At 40.4% G+C, this 24,964-nt stretch overlaps 1 protein-coding gene across 2 annotated transcripts in view; it reads left to right on the forward strand.

The window, feature by feature from the left end:
• The first annotated feature begins 5,160 nt into the window (after positions 1 to 5,160).
• Positions 5,161 to 24,964, forward strand: part of XYLT1 (xylosyltransferase 1) — a 389,357-nt gene continuing 369,553 nt past the window's right edge. For both annotated transcript variants that reach the window (XM_020972424.2, XM_020972425.2), the window contains exon 1: positions 5,161 to 6,055. In XM_020972424.2, coding sequence (XP_020828083.1) covers positions 5,666 to 6,055 — 390 coding nt within the window. In that variant the 5' untranslated portion in view covers positions 5,161 to 5,665. The remainder of the gene's footprint in view (positions 6,056 to 24,964) is intronic.

The raw sequence follows: 24,964 nt of genomic DNA on the forward strand, positions 1-24,964 counted from the left end.
CTCCCCCTCCTCCCCCTCCTCCTCCTCCTCCTCCTCCTTCTTCTTCTTCTTCTTCTTCTTCTTCTTCTTCTTCTTCTTCTTCTTCTTCTTCTTCTTCTTCTTCTTTTTTACTTCCAGGGCTCTGGAGCTATTGTTTAGCATCCCTCCAACCCATGCATGCTTTTGTTGGCTCTTGCCTTTAGGTGGCCCAAGGAATTTCTTAATTCTGTTTGATGGAATGGAAAAAGGCACTGTTTCCCATGACAGAAGAAATAGGTTCCAAGTCTGGCCCTGTCACTTTTTAACCTACTGGAACTTGGAAAAGTCATTTACTTATACATTACATTTACATTCTCTGGGTCTCGGTTTCCTCATCTGTAATATGAGGGGGCTGGACTATATGACCTCTAAGATCTTTCCTGGCTGTAAACTGATTATCCTGACTCCTATTTGGACTTGGTTCAGTGGTAAACTGTTACCTGCTTGGTCATACAAAAACAGGTATTGATGAGGGTTCCTAAACCTTCCCTTCCTCCTCCTACTTTGTACTCAGATTGATTTCTGAAACCAGATGGCTCTCTTCTCAGATTTCAATTTTGTGGCCAAACTGAAAATTGTGTCTCGGGGGGGGGGGGTTGGGGGTTGGTTTCTTAATAAACCTAGTTTAGGTTTGGAGTAAAGTTGAAGTTAATTTAGGGTACCTGCTAGTAAACAAACAAAAAAGGACACAGGCACCTGATTATAAATCTTTTCTTAAGTCTTTAACTGAATTTAGTGGCAAGTTTGAAGTTCATTCAAACTTAGAATCAAGGCTGTGTCAAGCTATTTGGGACTTTGGCAGTAACAAACTCCTTCATTCTCTCTTTCCAAGCCCCATGTCCTACTTATTGCCATTTGAGGAGGCAAAACCTATAGTTCACTATGCCAAACACTGGGAATTCCAAAGTGGGGGGGGAAGAGAAAGGGAGGGAGGGAGGGAGGAGAGAGAGAGAGAGAGAGAGAGAGAGAGAGAGAGAGAGAGAGAGAGAGAGAAGAAAAAAAGAAAAGAAAGCACTAGAAAGAAAAGGCACTAGAAAGAAAGAGAAAGGAAGGAAAAACAAGAATGAAAGAAAGAACAAAAGAGAATGGAAAGAGGAAGAAGGAAAGAAAGAAGGAAGGAAAAAAGAAAGAAAAAAGCAAAAAAAGAATAGAAAGAGAAAAGAAGGAAGGAACAAGAGAATGAAAGAATAAAATACAAATGGAGGGAGGGAAGAAGGAAGAGAGAGAGAGAAAGAAATAATTTCTCAATTATTGAGAGGAAGGAAAGAAGAAAGAAAGAAAAAGAAAGAAAGAGAGAGAGAAGAAGGAAGAAAGGAAGGAAGGAAGGAAGGAAGAAGGGAAGGAAGGAAGGAAGGAAGGAAGGAAGGAAGGAAGGAAGGAAGGAAGGAAGGAAGGAAGAGAAAGATCATGAAATTTATATTCTATAGGAGGAAAGCAACATGCACACAAATGATTATTCACCAGAATCTCTCCACATTCTGTCCTTTGTCCCCAGACTAAATCTGACATGGTGGGAACCACGCACACATTTACATTTAATGAAAGATCGACAGCTTTGAGGAGAGACACAAAAACATAGTATCATAGAATGCTAAAGTGAGAAGAGACCTTAGAATTCATCTAGTTCAGTCCCGTTATTTTAATAATGAGGAAATTGAAACCTGACTTCCAGCTGGCCTCTCAGACTCTAGGCCTTTCCCTCTTCTAGACCTTCAATATTATTCTTTAAATATAACTTTAATTATGTCACTTACTGAATCAAAAATCTTCATCCCTATTTTATCAATCTAAATTTGTCTACCTGGTCCCATCCTACTTATTCAACCTTATTTCCCATTGCTCTCCCACCATGAGCCCTACACTCCAGTCAGGGAGTCTGAACCCTGTGTTCCATTAACATGTCACTGTCATTCTTGTCTACCTATTGCCAGCTTAGAAGAATCTTTACCCTGTTGTAGCTTATAAATGTATGGCACAATTCTTTGTACTTTTTTCCCCAAATATGATAACCAAGTCACACTTTTTAATAATTCCAAAAGATCAGGGCATTATTATCTCTTTTTTACAATTTTATTAATTTATTGATTTATCAACAATCACTTCCATATGCTTTTGAGTTGAAAATTTTTCTCCCTCTTCTCCCCCCTACCCTCCCCAAGACAGCGCACACTCTGATATAGGCTAGGGCATTATTATATCTAATGTATTTTGGAAGCTTTAACTTGGAGAGTGGGGAAAGGAGGGAGAGTAATGGATTCTAAAGGATAATAACAGATCATAGAGTCCCAGGGTTTGGGGAAACGGTAAAATCTTATGTCTTCTACCAATGGAGTTATCTTGTCAGCATTGAAATTCACCCCAATACTAACCAAATCAAAATCTCTTTCCTTATTGGATAGAATTTCCAATCCTTCATTTTCCTCATAGTGCCTTAGATGCTATTTTATAGGGAGGAAAGAGGCTTGACTAGGTGACCTCTGGATATTACCCATTTGCCTATTTTTGTTATGAATATAGACTAGCTTGCGTCCTCTGGTTTCCTTGGAAGGGTCACATGTTCTGTCCCTTAATACAGGGACCAACCAATAGTCATTGATCATGTATGTCCTTAAACCAGATGTCAAAACGTGTCACTTCATGCTGAGGGAGATGCCTCAGTTCAACAGATCAAGGGGTTCTCCACATCACCACTCTAACATTTAATTGTATCAAAAGGGTAGGGACTGGGACTGTGATTCATTGGTACAAGGAAGTCCCAGGTGGGAAACTTTCCATGTCAAAGAAATTTAGCACATTGTTGCAGTTTTGATTCTTAGAAAGTTGGTTGGAGCACTGAGAGGTTATGTGACTTCCTCTGGTCACAGAGACAGTATGTCTCAGAGTCCAAACTTTGTGAAGCCCAGTTGTATTGGCTTCAAGACCAGCTATCTATCTATTGCTGCCTGTCTATCTACCACCTGCCTCTCTAACTATATCATATATAAGTTAAATACTCTGGCTATGTTATCTTTAATCTGCATTTATGTCTCTTTCTTGCCACAGATTTTATGATATACAATTAAAAAAAAACCAAAACACTTCCTTTTTAGGTAACCAGAGGCTTAGACCCCCAGCCTCTGATAGGAGGCAGAATCAAGGACTAGTCTTCAAAAGATGGATTAATTTGTGGCTATGGAAGAAAACGATCTCACATTGATGCCTGAAGAGATGACAGTGACATCTTGCACAGAAAGATGAAACAATCTAGCTAGAACTAGAGCTGAGGTGTGACTATGATCTGGTAGTCCCTTTCTGTTGAGTGCTAGGATTGGCAATATTTTATATCAGTTTGCAAAGGGAGGGCGTTTGTAGGGGAAAGGGGACTGAAGAGGAACCCCAGTTTCCAAACATTGGTTTGGGGCCCTGGAATGTTATACATCTATCAGTCCTTTTCATTGTTTTTTTTTTCTTTAAAAACTGTGCTGAAGATGAAAAAATAAGACTGACTTAGTGATTCTACTGGGTCCGCCTTGGTTAGTACAAGAATTAGGGTATCAAATTTATTCTAGATTTGAAAGCTACTTATACCTTTTCATACCCAGCATTCAAGCTTTATTTAGGAACTTTGTTTTATAAAATTCATTCCTCTAAGATTTATTCAATGCTCATTGTGTGGAAAACATTTGATCAAGTGAGATGGGAAATAGGCTAGATTGAAATGGATGTGGAAAAGTATTTATTAGCTCCAGGAATCAGAGGGCATGGGTCCAAATTATGGTTCTGCTACTTATGACTTGTGTGACCTTGGGTAAGTTGCTTCCTGCAACAGGAGAGGGATTGTCCTTCCCAGAGTGGCCTAAAAGGAGATTAGTGGTTGTGTAGTCAACCCTCCCTCCCCACCTTGTTTTACACATTTAGAAATTTAGATCCATAAATATGAAGTGATTTACTTAAAGGTAGACATTTATTAGGTGGCAGAAGTAGGATAATAAAGAATTTTTACTGATCACACAGTGGCATTGGGTTCAAATTCTGCCTCCAACACTCCCTGTGTGACCTTGGGAAGTGACTTAAATTCTCTGGGCCTTACTTTCCTCACCTGGACAACAAGAGAGTTGGAACAGGGGGCCTCGTCTTTTCCAATTCTAGATATACGATCCGATGATTCTTCAGACCTTTGGGCAAAGAGCAGGCTACAGCACAGATAGGCTGAATTTTCAGCTGTCAGTCCAGAGTTGTGAATATCACAAACTATGCCTGTTCATAGTCCAGGTGAGTTGACTTTTTTTTCTGAAAAGTTTTTATTTAGCAGCTGAATTGCTGGTAATTTAAAATATAGCCTCTAAGATATAGATAAAATCCAATGCCAAGTTCTGTGCCTCAAGGAACATAATGGCACCTCATGTTTTAAGATGTCACTTTAAGGTAATAGAACTCTTTATTAAAGTTAGGTCACAAAACTTGTTAATTTTTTTCCTCTTCTCCCACTGAATCTTGAGACATGATTTGGGAACATACATGTGTGTGTGCATGTATATATACATATATATATGTATATATACACATAAACATATATACACATGTATATACACATATATACACATATGTTAGACATAGCTGTATATCTATAATTACATATCTATATTGTTCAATGATTCCTATGAACATTCTCTCATTTCTCCTGCCCAACAGTACTTTGGTTTGCTTATACTGAATATCCTTGTAAATCAAGCAATAGCCATTCCTCATACCTCTCACCTTCTCACTTTCAACAAGGGTGTTTATGTTTCACCCTTCCTGACCTTCCCCCTTCACTTTTCTCTATATAACTACCATCCAGCCCTCGGCATCCCAGCTTCCGTCTCCCTTCCTTCATCCCTTTTCCCATCTGTCAGGGATTCTCCTTTTCTATTTCCTTTCCTCCAGATCCTCTCCCTTTCTCTCACATCTCCAATCTCTCCTTCTGGGGGGGGGGCGCGTTGGATCTCCTTCATTTTTATTTCCCCCTCTTCGTCTCCCCCTTCTCCCCTCCCTCTGCTCCGCCCCATGGCCCATCCTTCTCCACCCAGGTTCCTCTCTCCATCCCCCGCCCCAACACACCCTTCATCCCGTTTCTCCCCTGCGGCCCCCCCGCCCCGCCCCGATCCTGGGGTGGGCGCGCGTGTAAGCACGCGCGTGCACACACATACAAATAAACACATACATACATGCACACCTCCTTCTCTCCCCCTCTCTAGGCCAGGCCTTCCCGCTCCCCACCAACCCTTCCCTCCCTTCTCCTCCTCCTGGTGACGTCTGGGTCCCTGCCCGTCTGAAAACTCCGCGCCGCGGCGGTTGTGAAGGAGGAGGAGGAGGTGGAGGAGGAGGAGCAGTCGGAGGAGCAGCGGCGGCGGCGGCGGCGGCAGCAGCAACAGAAAGAGGAGGCGGCAGCAGCTGCCGGCGGCTAGAGGCAGGAGGGAGCCTCGGGGAGGTCGGGCAGGAGGGGGAGAGGAGGAAGGACGCTGGGTTGGGGAGCAAAGTGCCCTGGAAAAGAGAGCCAAAGCCCGTAGCAGCCGAGGCAGCGGCAGTAATCACCGCGGCGGCGGCAGCAGCAACAGCGGCGGCGGCGGCACCTCCAGCTCCAGCCCCAGCCCCAGCCCCAGCCCCAGCCGCCGCCGCCACGGTGAAGATGGTGGCTGCGCTGTGCGCCCGGAGACTGGCTCGGCGCTCGCACTCGGCGCTCATCGCGGCGCTTACCGTGCTGCTGCTGCAGACCCTCGTCGTGTGGAATTTCAGCAGCCTGGACTCGGGGGCCGGCGACCACCGAGGCGGTGAGCAGCATGCCGGTGGAGAGCCGCCCCCAGCCCCGCGCCGGGAGCGCCGGGACCTACCCTTGGAGTCTCGCGCTGCCACTGGAGGAGGAGGAGGAGGAGGAGGAGGAGGAAGGGGCCCCCAACCGCCAGGGGACAAGCTGCCGCGGGAGCGAGGAGGCGGTGGCGGCGGGGGCCACGGCGAGCACCGGTCGCAGCGCAGGGGAGGACCTGCTGCAGGCGCGGCTCAGCTGCCGGGCCAGGCTCTGGTAAGATACCTCCTTCAGCCCTGCTGAACCCCCCTCCCCCGCTCCCCGGACCGAGGCTGGCTGCATGCGTGCGGTGCTGGGGGAAACTAGGGTGGGAAGGAGGGATCGAGTGAGCAAGCCCTAGAAGCCGCGAGCCCGGCTCTCCTGAGCCTGCAGCATCTGACACAGAGCCCCTGTCTTCCTCCCTTTCCTGGGAACTGGGGAGTTCAGCCCTGCGGAGTAGAGGTGAAGGGGACGGCGTGTGTGTGTGTGTGTGTGTGTGTGTGTGTGTGTGTGTGTGTGTGTGTGTGTGTGTGTGTGAAGGTAAGGAGCAGACCAGGAGAAATGGGGGAAAATTATGGAGCGGAGACTAGAGAAGGGGTTGGGGAAAGGAAGTGGATTGGTGTCCCTAGTCCCGGTAGAAACAGGCCGGGGTTGAAAGGTCCCCGGGTTTTGCTGCCCACGGGTCCGCAGATTGGGGGTGTGGCCGCTATGTTTTTACTTTGAAGGAGAATCGAGGATCCTGGAGAGGAACCCAGCTGTTCCCATTGGAGATCGGTGTGACCTCGGGGAGATTTGGTGTGGGAAAAAGAGGGATTCATCTTCAAACCGAGAGGCTGCGAAAATTTCTTGAGTGATGGTGTCAGGACAGAGCTGGCTTACCGAGGGTGGCACTAGAGCCTTCCTGCCTCTCCAGTTTTCCCTCGTTAAGTTTCTGCCTCTTTTTTCCCACTTGTCCCTTTCTCTTGGTCCTTGTGTGTTCGTTTCTCCCTGTGCCTGTGTGTGTCTTTATATTTAGGACCCTGTATGTCATTCCATTCCTGAATTTTTCTCTACATGTCTTCTGCTTCTGCATTACTGTGTCTCTGACTCTGACTGTTTCTCTGCTTTTATGTCTGTCTCTATGTCTGATGAGAATCTCTATGGCTTTGCTCTCTAGAAGGTCCTTGCCTGGTGTGTCATGGCCTCTGGCCTCTAGTAGTGAGTGTCCTGTTTCTGTCTCTGCCTTCGGCGTTTTGGCTTCTAGTCTTCTAATGTGGGTCTGGATCTCTATGTAGATATCCCTTGCCATTACCCTCTCTCTGGCTGGTGTAGAGATGGCAGAACTGTGAGCGGTTTCTTTTGCAAACCCATACAGTGCCTTGGGCTTTGACTGGGACTTGAGCCTGATTGGCCAGGTCTGTGCCCTGCTATGCCCCTTACTCTCTTCCACTCTTGGGTGTTTGCACAGCCTCTTCGTGTCCTGTCTGAGGGGTCTTGCCTGTTCCTGAGCTAGACTAGAGCTTTCACAAACAGAATAGATGGCCCTGAGACAGCTGGATCTCTTGAGTCTATGCGTGTCAGTGTCCATGTGTGCTCCTGTGGATGCTGCCTCTGAATTTCTATGTACAGTAATGTGCCTCTGCCATTCCTCTGTAAAAATTCACTTTCTCTCTGGGGAGATTGGGCGCCAAAGGACATAGGAGACCAATGCAAAAACTGAGTAACTCTCCTGTATTATTAGAATCTCTATTTTGAGACAATTGCCACCCTTGAAAATACACACATACACATATAATATATACACACGTTCATATATATTCATCCGTACATATGCATATGCTTGTATGTGTTTTCAAGATCTGTTAAACTTCCTTTAAAGTCAGTGATGGTATGTGCCAACCCAAAGCCTACTGTGTCTCAGTGCTGAGCAGCCCTAACACAGGATGTGTTGGCATTTCACATTCCCAATTTGTCTTTATGTTAGCAGCTCATTTATTTTTAGGGAGAATAAACTGGCATTCCTGATGATAAAGAACAATAAATAAATCAGAGCTACTTACCCTCCCTTGTTTTTAGTAAAATGCTTAATTCACTTTTCTAGAGCCAGCCCTTGGTGGTGTGTTCAGGTAGGAATGGAATTAGATATTCCCTTAAACAACAAAGTCCTAGGGAGGCAATTAGGGTATAATGGTCAGTCAACAAGAATTTATTAAGCCCCTAGTACTGTATGTGCCAGGCACTGTGCTGAGCACTGGAGATACAAAGAAAAGGGGAAAACAGTCTCTGTTCTCAAGGAGCTCACATGTAAATGGAGGCAACAGTCAGACAGTTATGTACTAACAAGATAAAGAATAAATTGGGGATAGTCTCAGAGGGAAGGCACTAGGATTAAGGAAGAATGGGAAAGATTTCTTGCAGAAGGGATTTTTTTTGAAGACTTGAAGGAAGCCACACTCGCTGGTTGGGAATAGCACTGCTTTTAATCTGATTCAGCTTTTCATTATCAAATCTTGGAGTTTTAGGAATAAGGGAAAGCCCCAATGGAGAAGAGAGTATCTTTCTGAAGGGAATAATTGAAAAAAAGTGGTTAAGATGCCTACATTTGTGCTTATTCACTTAATTATTTTAATCTCTCACCTTGGAGGAATCTTTGTACCGGGCAGGATTTTTTCTCTTTTCCTTGGTTCTTTAGCAAAGTGTATGGAGTATCTTCTTTTTAATTCAGAAGCAATGATGCCTGTTGCTCCCCTTAGCTTTTCTGAATTTCAGCTTTAGTACCAATTTGTATTCTCTCTGGCATATATCTACATTTTCCCACATTCAGATATCTTTTTCTTTCTTGAGGTTTTCCATTTCTCTCCTTGTTGTCTTTGGGGTTGCATTTATTTATTTATTTTCCTTGTTTCTCTACTGTGTTTCCCCTTAGACATTACAATTCAGACACACTGCTAGGGCTCTCAGTCTGTAGGACACACCTCAGAAGTCTGTACCCCACCCTATACTTGCCCTTCACCCAATGAGGCCAGAAGGGGGCAGGCTTTTCCCAAAGTCCAGTGTAGTAAAAAGCTAAGATAACTGGGAGGAAAAGAGAACGGAAAGAGTGAGTTTTTCAAGGTGCAAATGATTGTACTTTGTTTCCTAAACCCTCGTAGGGCTGCATTTTGGGTGGCATGATAACAGTCAGGAAGTGGAGGTTGTCAGATGTTTGGGCTCTTCCAGAGCACATGAATAGAAAACGTGATGGAAAGCAGCTTAGAGATTATAATTTATCTCTCTGACCTTCAAGCTCCAATATCTTTTAATTTTTATCTAGAGATTTTGAAGAGAATAGACAGTATGTAAAGTGCTTTGCAAACTGTAAACTACTACATAAGTGTTCCCTATTATTATTCAGTTACAGGCAGTTATATCAGTCATCTTGGTGATGTATGTCTCAAGTAATATTAAATAGAGACGGGAAATGATAGTCTCCTTAGTAAGAATTGTTGATGGAGTATTTTATAAACATATCAAAGGAAATACATCCTTTTTTTTTCTGAACACATTAGGTGGTGGACGTTTTGGTTTGCAGCAAGGAAACTTTATCAAAGAGTATTAAGAAAAAAAAAAGAATTATGAGACCTATCCTTTCTTATCCCACATCCTCCAGGAACTATCCTCTTCCATTCCAATCTTCCATCTCCTAAAATTCACAGATGAGCAAAGATGATATTGAGAAAAAAATAGGTGTTGTATAAAGCAGATGCTCATTCCTAATTTTTTTTTTTATTGTCCTGAACCCCTTGTGCCCTGGCAGTCTGGTGAAACTTACAGCCTACTTTTCAGATGAATGTTTTTAAGTGCACAAAACACAGCACATAGATTACAATGGAAAGCAATTATACAGTTATCAAAATATTAAACAAAATTATTGTATGTGCCTGTGCTTCTTGAATATAATTCCTCTAATAGGGGTTCCATCAGCCCTGACTTTTAAAACATCATTCTGGGATGTGAGAAAATAGATTGGTGCTCTGTACATTTTTTAAAATTGTTATCTAACTTTCTGCTGGAAATGAATTCATGGGACATTAAATGTAGATTTGCAGAAATGGCTGTAAATGAGAACTTATATGCCATGTTGTTTATTTTCCTTTCTTGAAAAATGTACTCTTGCCTTCAGAGCTTAGCACAGTACCTGGCTCATAGTAGGTGCTGAATAAAGGCTTGTTGACTTGCCTTGCTTCTTCTCTGTGGTAGATAGCATTTAAGTCTTCTCATTTGATACTTATGGGATACTAGCACCTTTGCTTATGGATAAATTGTTGATAAGTAGGTGTTATTTAAGGACTCTAACTTCTAATCCTTTTCCCTTCCAAAGAAGAATGGATTTTCCATACCATCTGACCCTTTTAAATGTTGATTTTTTTTTGCTGCAGAACTTCCTCCTAGTTCACATTTCTCAGATTGTTGAGGACCTTTTCAGATGCTGGCTGCAACTAAAAAATTGGTCTCACTTATCCAAATAACCTTTGGATCTAACAGTCTTGAAGATAAAACACACTTGTTCTTTCTCCACAAATGTTTTGAGGATGCAGAGAACAGAAAATATTTTGTTAATGGTTAATTCTTGAACTCCTGATAAAGTTTTATTTTGTTTAAGCAATACTTTACACTTTGTATACAGGATGCATCATTGTACAATATTTATACTTCCATGAATACTGCCATCTGCTTAATCATATAAAGGAAAACTTCAAATAAGTAAAAGTAGTACTTAATATATACATGAATTTATAGTTATAGATAATCACTTTGCTTTGCCCTTTCATGGACTATAGTCCTAGGTGGCTCATTAATTCTCCTTTCTTCCCTAGAAAGTTGAGTGACAGGTATTCCCTACAGATAGAGAAACAGAGGCATTGAGTAATTGCTGTGTCTGAGATGGCAACACAAATAGAGCCATAGAACTGTGGTAGTCAATAATCTTGTGGTATATTAGGATCATAGACCCAGAGCTGGAAGGAAACCCATAGGCCATCTAGGCCAACTACATTTTACAGATCAAACCTAGAGAGGTTGAGCATCTTGGTAGTTAAGCATCAGAGCTAGGATTTGAACCCAAGCATCTAACTCCAAAGCCAGTGTTCTTTCCACTCAACCACACTTTCTCAGTATCTTTGCATTTTCATGTCTGTATAACAAAATGGAAAAATATTCCTTATCAAAAGTATCTCACTGGGAATTTCCCAAGGGAGTTGTCCAGGTGTGGGAAATAGTTGGGATGCCCATAAGTATTTTTGTGTAGTTTACACATTCCTACTGAGACTGAGGTGATGTTTATCTTCAAAGAGTTTTACATTTGATCTCTTACGGATTATACTCTAAGAGCAATAACTTCCTCTGATTTTTATCTTCTCTTTTCCTTCTTACCTACACACTTTCAGGGACCCAGAATCTTATAGTCAGAAAGAGAAAAATGGGAGAGAGGGAAGGACTTTGGCATGTGATGAGATAAAGTAAGAAAAGCAGAAGATGGGAGGTAGGACAGGGACAGAAAAGATGAACAGGAATATTTGCTGAGCCACCATGTGGGGAACATTGTGTGACCACCGGTATTTGTGGAAATATTTATTTCCCACTGTGTTGTAGTTTTCCATACACAGAATAACCCTCTTCAATGTTTCATTGCATCTAAGGCAGTAAGTAGACCCAAGGGCTCTCTCTCTCTCTCTCTCTCTCTCTCACACACACACATTTGGGTCCAAAAAAAGGAATGCTATATAATACTAATTTTTTAGTGTGCAAACTTTTTTCTTTTTTTTCATGTTTTTTTCCCATATGCTTTTGAGTTGAAAATTTTTCTCCCTTTTCCTCCCCCCCACCCTCCCCAAGACAGCACACAATCTGATATAGGCTTTACATTTACATGCCCATTAAACATATTTTCACATTAGTGAAGTTGTATGTAAAAATTAAAACCAATAGGAGGAACCATCAGAAAGATGAAACAAAACTCAACAGAAGGTAAAAATAAGTGAGAGCGATTCAACTTCCATAGTTCTTTCTTTGGTTGTGGACAGCATTTTCCATCCTGAGCCCTCTGGAGATGTCTTAGATCCTCATAATGCTGAGAAGGGTTCAGTTTAACATTCTTAGTCATTGCATAACGTGGCTGTTATTGTGTACAAAGTCTTCTTGGTTCTGCTCACTTCACTCAGCATCAGACCGTATAGGTCTTTCCAGGTTTTTCTGACGTCAGCCTGTTCATCACTTCTTACAGCACAATAGTATTCCATTACATTCATATACCACAACTTGCTCAGCCATTCCCCAATTGATGGGCATCCTCTCAATTTCCAATTCTTTGCCACCACAAAAAGAGCTGCTATGAATATTTTTGTACATGTGGGTCCTTTTCCCATTTGTTTGATCTCTTTGGGATACAGCCATAGAAGTGCTATTGCTGGATCAAAGGGTACGCACATTTTTGTAGCCCTTTGGGCATAGTTCCAAATTGTTCTCCAAAATGGTTGGATCATTTCACAACTCCACCAACAATGTATTAGCGTTCCAATTTTCCCACATCTTCTCCAATATTTATCATTTTCCTGTTTTGTCATGTTGGCCAATCTGATAGGTGTGATGTGGTACCTCAGAGTTGTTTTGATTTGCATTTCTCTAATCAATAATGATTTAGAGCATTTTTTCATATGACTATAGTTGGCTTTAATTTCTTCATCTGAGAAGTGTCTGTTCATATCCTTTGACCGTTTATCAATTGGGGAATGGCTTGTGTTCTTATAAATTTGTCTTAATTCTCTATATATTTTAGAAATGAGGCCTTTATCAGAGAGACTGGTTGTGAAAATTTTTTCCCAATTTTCTACCTTTCTTCTAATCTTAGTTGCATTGGCTTTGTTTGTGCAAAAACTTTTCAATTTAATGTAATCAAAATGATCCATTTTGCTTTTCATAATGTTCTCTATCTCCTGTTTGGTCATGAATTCTTTTGTTCTCCATAGATCTGATAGGTAAACTATTCCTTGTTCTCCCAGTTTACTTATGGTATCAGCCTTTATATCTAAGTCCTGACCCCATTTTGACTTTATTTTGGTATATGGTGTGAGATTTGGGTCTATGCCTAGTTTCTGCCATACTCTTTTCCAGTTTTCCCAGCAGTTTTTTTCAAAGAGTGGGTTCTTATCCCAGAAGCTGGGGTCTTTGGGTTTATCAAATAATAGATTACTATAGTTATTGACTACTGTGTCTTACATATTTAGCCTATTCCACTGATCCACCTCCCTATTTCTTAGCCAGTACCAAGCAGTTTTGATGATTGCTGCTTTATAATGCAATTTAAGATCTGGAATTGCTCGTAGTGTGCACACTTTTGAGGGTTAGTCAGCAAGGTTTCTTTGCAAACAGTACTCACATATTACCTTGTCAATATTGAATAATATTTCCTTGCCTTCTTTGATTTTTTTTTTTAATGACAATTCCTTAAAGAGTCTATCCACTTCTCCATGGGTGAAGAAATTTCATCATTTTCGTTGAGTCAAGACCCAGACTGCTATGACTGATGGAACTGTTTGTAATCTCCTTGTGGAGACACCAAACTCTTTAGTCACAGAATTCTTGCCAAGTGTTCAAAGAAGGCAAATTGGGTAAGCTTGTTCAAAATATATAGCAGCTGGGGCAGGATTCTGTGCCACCTGAAAAAATGATATCTCTCCTGGTGGTGAAATATACTACTTGCATATCTGGGCATAATTGAATGAGAGCTGCCAACTTGGCAGGAGGAAACTATTTTGAATTAAGCTATTCTACAGCTGATGAAAAGAAAAGAAAAAGGAGAGTGGAAGGTCCCCTGGCCAGTGGAATCTGGAACTTTAATTACTCATAAGCTAGTCTCCTACTGTTATTCCTCATTCAATTAAAATGACATTATAGATTGTTCTTAAAGGAGTCCAAATGATATCAGTAGTTCTTGGGATTCAAGTAAAGAGTCAGAACAGGGTATCTCTTTTGAACATGCAGCTCAGATTGTTTTTTCGGAGACACTTCCTTCAACAACTGAAAATTTCCATTTGTCCATGGATGGCAATCAGGCAGCCTCTTGACAGAGCTGTGGTTAGTAATTTCTTTATTTCTTCTTTTTTCTTTCTTGGGTTGAGGGAGGAGAATATGTTACTAAGAAGGTAACATCAAAGCAGATCCCAGCTGATTTTTTTTTTTGGCACAATGTGCAATTGGCTCTTGAACAGGATACCTTAAAACACTGATTGTTAGAAGGCCAACTCTCCAAAGGGCAGGATCAATTAGTGAACTAGGAAGATTTTTGTTTTCAGGCTTCCTTGAAGAATTTGTGTCAGTGCCCCCCCCATTGCTTTAAGAACCACATTTCCTGGGAAACAACCCATCTCATAGACCTTTTTAGCCCCTTTCCCAGCAACAAAATCACAGAATCATAGAAGAGACCTTATAAGTGATTCATTCTAAGCCCCTCAACTTTACCAGTGAGGAAGGTGAGACTGAGAAGTGATGGAGAATAGGTAACATATTGGATAACAGAACAGGAATATAAAATGATCCAATGATCATTAGAACATTGATCTGAATCTAACCAGATGAAATATTAAAGGAGTAGGTATAAAAGTTCACCATTGTTGTTCAGTTGTTTTAGTCATATCTGACTTTTCATGACTCCATTTGGAGTTTTCTCAGCAAAGATATTGGGGTGGTTTGCCATTTCCTTCTCCAGTAAAATTTTATACATGGGTTCAGGACATCAATTCATGAATGCAAGAATGCCAGAGTCATACCTAGACTGTAGGTCATCTGAAAAAGATCTGGGGATTTTACTGGACTAGAAGCTCAACAGAAGTTGACAATATGATAGGTAGCCACCAAAGGGAATGTGCATTAAGCTGTACTTGGAGAAATGTAGTGTGTCTAGAATGAGGGAGAATGATAGACCACATCTGGAGTACTGTCTTCACTTTTCTGCCACATTTTGGGGAAAATGGAGAGCACTGAGAAGGAGACAAGATGTGATCATGACACATGAGGATTATCTGAAGAAATTGGGGGTCATTAGCCCTGATAAGACACTTAGAAAGACTGAGGGAACTTGCTCTTCACCTATTTGAAGGGCTGTAAGAAATTCAGTGTGTTCTGTTGACTCTAGAAGATAGAACTTGGTTTAATGAGTAGAGGTTTCCAAGGTACATATTTATTCTGATTATTTGAGGAGAAACTTGCTAACAATTAAAGCTGCTCACAGCTGAAAAGAGCTAAATTGGGAGGCAGTGGGTTCCCCCTCACTAGAGTTTTTCAGACAAAGGCTAGGTGGGTGCACATTTATCAGTACATTGTAGAAGGGTTTGTGTACAAGTAATGGTTGAACTAGATGGCCATTGAAGTCCCTTCTCATCCTGCAGTTCTGGGAATTAAATTGCTAAAAGGTTATAGCCAGTAAATGACCAAGTCAGGATTTGAACCTAGGTCTTCTAACCACCAGTCCAATATTCTATCCTACACACACACACATACATACATATATATGATATACATGTGTATTCTTTCTCTCTGTCTCTCACACCCTCATGGTGTATCAAAAGTCTTAGTGCAGTTTTAAGTTATTAGAGCTTATGACTGCACTAAAACTTTGGGGACAGCCTTTATATAAATATATACATAAGAGTATATATATATACACACACACACACTTATATGTGTGTGTGTGTTTTGCTCCTATTCTCTCGACTCTTCTGTTCTAGGTGACAGCTAGTTAATTTGATAAACTAATCTATATTTATTTATTAGTGCTAATGATTTCACCTAGCATTACATCCCATGCAACATATGTATTTTAATAGGTGTAAAACACCTACCTTTATTATTTGAAACTTTAGGCACCAGGACCCATCTTCTACAGGAAGCCTTTCCTAACCCCTCTTAATTCTAATGCTTTCTCTTTATAAATTATTTTTTATTTGTCTCATATTTAGCTTTTTGTACATATATATTTGCTTGTTATTTCCCCTATAAGATTGTGTGCCTTTTAAGGTCAGGGACTGTCTTTTCTTTCTTTTTGTATCCCTGGCACTTAGCACAGTGCCTGGCACATAGCAGGTGCTTAATAAATGCTTATTGACTGATAAAATGTTTATTGACTGACCAGTAGGAAAGTTTGTTTTGTTTTTGTTTGCTTTTGAAACACAGGTCTTTTGGAGTCTAAGATTTGTCCTGTGAATATTTTGATTTTGAGATTCCTGTAAAAATTTGATTTTTGCTGACAAGGACAGCAAAGTGTGACTCTAATCCTAACTCACACCTGGCATTATAATGACATATAACAAGGATTATTAATCTAGGGTCTGTGAACTTATTTAGAAAAATACATTTTGATAACTGCATTGTAGTATAATTGCTTGCCTTTGTAATCCAATGTGTTTTATTTTATCTTTTAAAGTATTCTGAGAAGAGGTCCACAGTTTTCACCTGAGTGCCAAAAGGGTCTGGGACACAAAAAAGGTTAAGCATTCCTAACAGCTAGCATATTGCCTTTTACCTTTTCCCTGCAGGCTGGGCTGACTATAAACATAGATAATATGGGTAGTTTGTGGGCCTTGACTTGATTGACAGTCTCTGTTGACAAATATCTCCCCTACCCTCCTGATGCATATTTTACCTTCAGAAATTCTCTGTTTTGTGTTAAGTCCTTAGTCTGTATCTGTAGCCCCATATCAGTCATTAAAAGTTTAGGGTAAATTAGTTTGTCAGATTGACAACTTCTGTGAGATGTGCTTTCTTCTCTAAGAAAGAGAGGGTGGAGTAGAGGGAGCCTGCATTTGCAGTTAGGAAACATGGATTTGAATTCCAGCTGTGACATTTACTCATTACATGACTTTGGCCAATTCATTTGCTTCTCTGAGCCTCAGTTTTCTTACCTGTAAAAGTGGAGGTGGGGGGCAAAATGGAGAATGCATATACTACCCACTTCAGGGTTGTTACAAGGAGAATATTTTGTAAGCTTTTAATGTGCAACGCTACTTTGAATTATAAGCTGTTCACAAGAGGAAATAGTTTATAATAGCTGGCATTTATATAGCACTTTAAAATTTATAAGCCATTTTACAAATATTTCATTTGAACCTTACCACAATCGCAGAAGGTAGGTGCTATTATTATCCCCATTTTATAGATGAGGAAACTGAGGCAGAGGGTTAAGTGACTTATCAGGGAATGTCACTCAGCTAGAGAGTGATGAAGGCAGGATTCAAACTCATTTTTTCCTGAGTTGAAGTCTATTCACTGCACTACTTAGCTAACAGGAGTGAAAAGGGAAGGATTATTTTGGAACATGAGTAAAGCAGAAACAAGGTTCCAGGACTCAGGGGAGGTAGAGCCTATCATGAAAGCAATGATGGGCAAGGAAGAGCAACTTCACAGTTTTGCTTAAGGCTAACCTTGCATACAGACAGGAATATCTGAATGCAATCTAATTGTCAGGTGAGCCACATAGCAAGATAGGCTAGTAAAGGACACAGAGCTGAATCTGTGCCTATGAAGTTGCCTCTGTCCTTTCTCACCATGAAGGACGTGGTGTGGAAGATGGACTAGAGATGAGAGGCCTAAATGAGGAGATGTGATTCAAGCTCTTTTGGAAGTAAGAGGGGAAATATCTGTAAGGAGCACATGATGGATGAACAACATCGAAGTTGTTAACTGTCTTTTTTTGTCGTTGTGTCATGTTGTATCCAACCCTCTGTGACCCCATTTGACATTTTCTTGCAAAAGATTTGCCATTTCCTTCTGCTCATTTTACAGATGAGGAAACTGAGGCAAACAGGGTTAAATGACTTGCCCAGGGTCACACAGCTAGTAAGTGTCTGAGGTCAGATTTGAACTCAGGTCCTCTTTTCTCTTATGCTCCTATAAATGAATCTGGAGGTATTAATCACATGGTTGAGTTTATAAGGGACCCTCCTCTCCCTGTTTCCCATGGGCCTTTGCAGAGTGTGGTACAGTGGAGTCAGAGATGCAAAAAATGTTTCTTTCTAAGTTATATTTCATAGTTACTGGGGAATGGGGAGGGAGGTGGGTAGGGTTAGTTGTTTCTGGAAGGACTCTCTTCCAGCGCAGTTTTGTTTTTCATTTTTCAGTACCTTCATCTATTCCAGTGCCTAGCAAATAGTAGATACCTAATAAATGCTTGTTTATTGCTTCCCAGCCCTATCTGTGTACCTAGATGAAACTCCCAGATATCACAACATGGCGGCATTTAGAATATAGCTTTATTCAAGGTAAACCACTAATAAAATTCCCTATGGCCAGCTTTAAATTATCCACAGCAGATTTCTAATTCAAGGTTGTCTTGCCCCTGTCACTCAGCATGAGAGTAAGTTTCTTTTTCCAAAACACTATTGGCGTATGTCCAGAATATTAAAACTAGTTTGAATATTCCTTTAAGGTGAGTCTGCTTCAAAAAAGGAATTTCAATATTTAATATAAGTCATTGTTGGATTATCCAGAGTTTTGCATTATATACATTACTGTCTTCTCCCCTGCAAATCACATGGATGACAAAGTGTTTTGTAAAGTAGGTTTGCATCAGAACAGAATGGTATGTGGTAAAAAGCTTAAGGCTCAAGCTTTTTATCTGGGTTCCAATCCTGGCTTTGTTACTGTGTGACCTATCTTCTCTGATTCTCAATGTTTCTCATCTGTCGAATGGGTATAAGAATACCTACCTTGTCCACTCCAGTGGGTTATAAAGGATCAAAATGGACTCTCAGTTGTATGAGGACATCATTTAAAAATCCCAAAGCATAGTGCAAAAGGAAAGTGACATCTTGGGCAGAGGAGCGGGATGGTGAGTTATGTCAGAAGCTGAGCTCACTTCAATCCCTCATCTCTTCTAAACATTTACCTGAATCTTATCTATTGAAAATGGAAGTATAACGTTAAATTATTAGATAATCCCAAGTAATTCTGACTGAATCTATTAGCTTCAGGCTTTCCCAACGCATCGTTGGCTACACAACGAGAGGCTTCTCTGAGGGTCCAGTCCAGGGGTTCTTATCTTGGGGCCACAAACCTGTCGCCATAAGGTATTCATGGATAAATTTCTAGAAGTCCAGGAATTTGGATGGGGAAAAAATTACATGTCAAACTGAAATTTAGCATTTTCTTAAATTGTGAATTCAGGCAACAAAGCATTATTCTGAGGAGTTCACTGCCAAGGGGGTTCATGATACACAAAAATGCCAGTGGGCTAGTCTAATGGTAACTGGACAAGTGTTGGTGCTTTTTGTAGTGAGGGGACGGGTTAAGAAGAAATGAGCTTTAGTAATAGAGGGGGTTTAGATGAAAAAAACCAGAGTGTGTTGTTTGAGGAGACTGTGCAAGGGGGAAAAATAAGGCTGAGGTGAGTAAGGAGAGAGTGGACAGACAACACTTTCTGGGTCAATTGAGATTCAGTCCCTCTTGGAGGCATGGGGATAGGGTAGATGACTTTCCAATGCTTGTCCAAGTTGTGGGCCACTACCTCTCATTGCCATATATTATAGTAACAAGCAGTTAAAGAAAGAACCTTTTTCAAATGAAATAATTACTGTGTGTCAGAGGAAAAGCACATAACACTCTCCATTCCCTTTCAGAACTGATCCAGTTGCACTGCTGGTGTGACTTTATCCTTGCCTAGCTGTGTGCTACTCACTTTAACTCACTTCAATTCAACAAACATGTATTAAGTCTTTTCTGTGTGCCAAGTACCAGTCCTAGCCACTGAGAATATAAAAACAAGAACAAAATCATTCTTGCCCTCAGGAGAGCTTATGTTCTATTGGGAGCTTACCTTTACCTTCCATTTGCTCTTCTGTACCCCGAAGAAGGTCCAGGTAAATTTATATCCAGTTGACTGTTTATAAAGAGGTCACCAATTGATAGAAATTAAATTTGTAATGATGAATATCCACTTCAGAGTGCACTCATAATAAATATATTCGCTTGACCCTTAACCACAATTCTAGATTGTACCAGTATAATAGAATGCACAACTTTAATAATAATTCCAAAGGGGCAGTGGATACCACTTATCATTTTCTAATGAGCAACAGGAAAAGCAATAAATTTAGAGCCCCAAAACTACATAATAATTTCACAAAGTCTTAGTACTCAACCAGGCCCCATGCTAATAAAATGAACAAATGTTTTCAGTAACAGAGAGCTAATATATACATTATTTAAGAACAGCATTAAAACTAGATTAGATGGATGGCCCAATATAACTGTTAGCTCATGAAGCATCTTTTCTTTGGGGACTGTAGAAAAGTTTTCCACCCTCCTTTTTTCCCACTTTTCCCATGAAATAAGAGTTTTATTAATTGGAGATGTGGTGGGAAATTTTTTTCAGGCCATTGATTGTTTTCTATTTATTTATTTATTTTTTAATGTGTGATTGCGCTTTGCAGATGTTTGCTGTAAAATAAAAGCTTCTTCACTTTCCTATTTGAGCTTAGGAGGGACAGCTTATTGTAAAAGAGATACAGAGAACCCCATTTACATCATCAGGCTTTAAAGATGGTTACATTTACAGTAGAAAATGCCTTCATTACCTGTTGTGTCTTCTACCTTGATTGAGAAATAATTTCCAAATTGTTAGATTCTTTTCTCTCCTTGTTTTAAAAGCAAAGCATTAATATAGAAATTAGTACAGAGGAAGAGCCAATTGGTGCTGTTAATTAAGGTGATAGGAAGGTATGAACAGGATACTTGCAAATCCCAAATGAGAGCAACTCATTTGTTTTTACAGGCTGGTGCTGAGGAAGGGTGAATAGAGAGATAGAGAGATGAAAACCACTACTTAGCTAGAAGGGAGGGAGGGAAGACTATTAGCTTACCTTGTTGTTTAGTCATTTTCTGTGTTGTTTGCCTCTTCATGACCCCATTTTGGGTTTTCTTGGCAAAGATTCTGGAGTAGTTTGCCATTTAAAATAGCAAACAGCCCATTTTACAGTAAGGAAACTGAGGCAAACAGGATTAAGTTACTTGCCCAAAGGTCACACAGTTTTTGAGACTGGATTTGAACTCAGGTCTTCCTGACTTCAGGCCTTGAATACTATCCACCATGCCCCCCAGCTACCTTAGCTTACCTAAGTGAATGGCCCCCTCCCAAAAAATAGAAAAAATCCTGAAGGATTTCATATAAATGTTATTAAGAAGAAAGCATTAAATAAATTGTATGCTTCTCGTAAATATTCTTCAAGGGAAGTCAGTACCCATATCCCATTTTAAAAATAGGAAGATTAAGACCCAGAAAAGCTATTGGCCATTGCCGTATGTTATCTGTGACTCTGCTTTCTGACTCTATTTGCAATAGTGATGTAGTAATAAGCCACCATTTTACAAAATGTTAATGATCTTAAAATATTTTATTAATGCTTTTTTTTTTTTAACATAGCCATCATTTCCCAATGACTCCTGCCTTCCAATTAAGTCCTCCCTGGTAACAAGTACAGTTACAATAAAACAAATGTTTTATTCTTCACAGCTATTCAGATGTTTTATTACTTACATTTTTTACCTGGCTATCACTCCCCAGTGAACCCCCACCTCCCTCATCCCACAGGACAGCCCTCCCTTGTAACAAAGCTATGCTGAGTAACACAAATGAAATCAATACATTGGCCACATCTGACAATGTGTGTCTCATTCTGCACCTATAGTCCACCACCTCTTGGAAAAGAGGATCTATGTCATGTCTTCTCCCAGTCTATTGGAGCTATTACAGTAACCCTCAATATAAGGCAAACAATCAGCAACTGGTGAAACTGGCAGTATGGAAGTGTCTGGACTATAATTTCCAGGCCTTTTATCAATAGCACAAACCCAAATGTGGTGGCATCCATTCTGATTTAATAGCCTAGTGGCAGAGGAGTATCGTCTTGAGGGTAATGTTTTGATAAGTTGCTGATTTGTATTAAAATAATAATTACAGTAATAAATACAACCAAGGATTTCAGTGAGACTCAGCTGCTGACTATGAGAAAAAATAATTAACTGTGTATTCTTTCAAATTCATTTGGAAACTAGTCATGCCCTTTTAATTTTTTGTGGACACAGCCCAGGTTCTTCTTCAGGTTGAAGACCACGTGTTTCACCAGATGCTGTTTGTGTTAACAGAATTGATGGCAGATTTTTATTTTAAGAGAAATTGGTATTTGTGCAAATGTCATCTTTTTCCAACCGTTCTTGGTTAAACGATATGACTGGGATACAACGGTGCCACATCTTTTTAACCAAGGAGAAAGCCTCGTAGTAAAAGCCAACCTATTTGTAATTTTTAGAGAGAAATAATTTACATTTTCTTTTCTCTATTAAAAATGTTTGCAGAAATCAAAGATCTAGTCCCAAAGTAAAACAGATGTCTGTGTATGTCATTAACCCAAGGAATTCCCTGTGGCCAATGTCAGGCATGAAGGAAGAAAATTAAGTTCATTAGTTGTTTCCCTCTTTATTCCTGTATTTCCAAAACTAGATGATGAAGTGGTGCTATCTTAATTACAACCATTAGTGATCAGTATTAAAGGAAACTATGTTTGGATTGCATAAGTTATTATTAAATTTCAAAGTCATATATCTCATGCCATGGAGCCAGCCTTAGGAGACTCAATATGCTGAAAGCTCTGGAGGAGACTTAAGAACTCACTCAAGCAAATACTTAGCATTGAGAAGAACGTAAATTTTCAACAGAGCCATACTTGAGACTATGTATGAATATACTAATATTCTCCACCTGTGGAAACTGAATAGATCTGATAAATCAACACGCATTTTTAACCATCATAGTTACTTCTGGAAATGGTGCCATTGCTAGAAGAAATCACATATAAACTTCCTTTAATAGATTATTCATCAAGAACCCATTTCTTTGTTACAGAATCATAGAATTTGACAGTTGGAAAGGACTATAGAGGTCATCTAGTCCTACAGGCCCATGTGAAGTAGGATCATGGACTAACAGAATTTAGAGATGGAAGAGTTCTTTGAGATCATTTAAAGCAGGGGTTCTTAACTTTTTTATATGTTTTGTGGAGCCATTTGGCAATCTGGTAAAGCTCATGGACCCCTTTTCAGAATGTTTTTAAATGCATAAAATAAAATATAGAGGACTGCAATGGAAACCAGGTGTATTGAAATATAGTTATGAACTTAAAAGATAAAAACAGGCCTCTGCTGACCCAAGGTTAAGAACCCCTGATTTAGAAGCAATATAGTGTAGACAAAAAAGGAAGTATTGTGGTCGGAAAGATCTCGGTTCAGCTTTTGCCTCTGATGCTTTCCACCTGTGTCACCATGGACAAATCACTTCTCTGGGTCTGTTTTTTCCATCTGTACAATGTTGGGTTTTTTTTGTTTGTTTTTTGTTTCTTTTTTTAGGTAATTGGGATTAAGTGACTTGCCCAGGGTCACACAGCTAGTAAGTGTGGCTTTTTATTTTTTTATTTTTATTTTTTTAGGCAATGAGGTTAAGTGACTTGCCCAGGGTCAGAGAGCTAGTGAGTGTTATGTGTCTGAGACCGCATTTGAACTCAGCTCCTCTTGACTCCAGGGCCAGTGCTCTATCCACTGTGCCACCTAGCTGCCCCTATCCCCATTGTACATATATTAGCATTCCCTAATATATAACATAATGGAATAGTAAGCAGTAGAGCCTGTATTCGAACTCAGTTTTCTTGACTCCAAATTTAGTGCTGTTTCCCCTATAATAAGATAGAGGAATCTTCCTTCCTTCCCATCTTCCTTCCTTCCTTCCCTCCCTTTCTCTCTTCCTTTCCTTCATTCTTCTTTCCTTCCTCCCTTTCTTTCTTGATTTCTTCCTTCTAGAAAGGAAAAGGGAAAAGCATTTATTTAGCACCTTCTATGCGCCAGAAACTGTGTTTAGCATTTTACAAATATTATCTCATTTGATTTTACTATTGGATTTCCACTTTAATGATAATATCTAATAAATAGGTTCTCTTTGAATCTGTATTGGTACTGGTTTTCTGGATGAGCAGTAGGTGAATCTATCTCTGCCTTTTCCCTTGTATCGCTAACCTATAATGCTGGATGTCATTTTACACGGAAGCATGGTACTGAAAATATCCCTTCTGGGACTGCCTGTACTGGACATTGCAGCAACAGTAGCATGCAGAGATTCACTCCTTTAGAACATCTGCCTCCTTTTGAGTTGTCAGTATTGTTTAGAAACAGAGGTTCACAAGTCTGTTCCTTTCCCTTTGATGTCCTGTTTGTGAAGCCTGGGGCATTGAAGGAACTTGGGGGATGGCAGGAAGGGGAAAGGATTCACTCTGGATTCTGTAATCTTTCATGTTTGCTGGATGAATTACCTAATTCATTGTACCTAAATGAATTACCTAATGTTCTTTCTGGGGTTTCCTACAGAGATGAGTCATCTTCTTTATGTAGTGAAGTCGTTTCATGCCGCTGTCAAACTCTCCTTGTTTTAAGAGGCTGTTCTTCAGTATCACCTTATGAAGTTAACTAAAATCAAACCTTAGTAAAGTGAGGGGAGGTGGAGGTTAAAATTTGTATTTGCTGATGTTGGATAGGATAGCCTCGTGGCTATGTGGTGAGATTGTCGGGCAGGACTTTTGGAAGATTGTAGAGGAAGGAGTATAAAAGTAACTTGAGGGCAGAAACTGCCTAGTTTTTTGACTTTTTATCCCTGACATTGAGACAGCAGGTTTCTAAAGTCAGAAAGACCTGGTTTCAGGTTCTGCTCCTTATGTATGTTACCTGTGTAATCTGGAGCAAGTCCTTTAAATCTTTCAGTGTCTCCAGGTGACTCTCCAGGATTATAAGTTATAAATGAGTCATAGATCTGCTTTAGTGGAGGGAGTTCTCACGCAGAAATCATATGTCCAGATTTCTTCTTACTTCCCCCTCCCCCACCTCATATGCTGAGACAGTTTACAGGAGTGTGCCAACTGTTCATGCTACAGCTTTTCAGAGCCATAGGTGAGAGTTGAGTGCCAGGTGTACAAGACGCCAAAGGTGGATGAATGGCCGTGAAAAGGGCTCAGCAAGCCTTCACACCAGAGGTGGTAGTCCTCCCAGAACAACCTACACACTCCAGTTGTTGTTTGTCCTTTGTTCTTGAAGAGAACCAGTGAT

Source organism: Phascolarctos cinereus, unplaced genomic scaffold (assembly GCF_003287225.1).
Source record: "Phascolarctos cinereus isolate Bilbo 61053 unplaced genomic scaffold, phaCin_HiC Scaffold_4;HRSCAF=312, whole genome shotgun sequence".
NCBI classification, from domain to species: Eukaryota; Metazoa; Chordata; class Mammalia; order Diprotodontia; family Phascolarctidae; genus Phascolarctos; species Phascolarctos cinereus.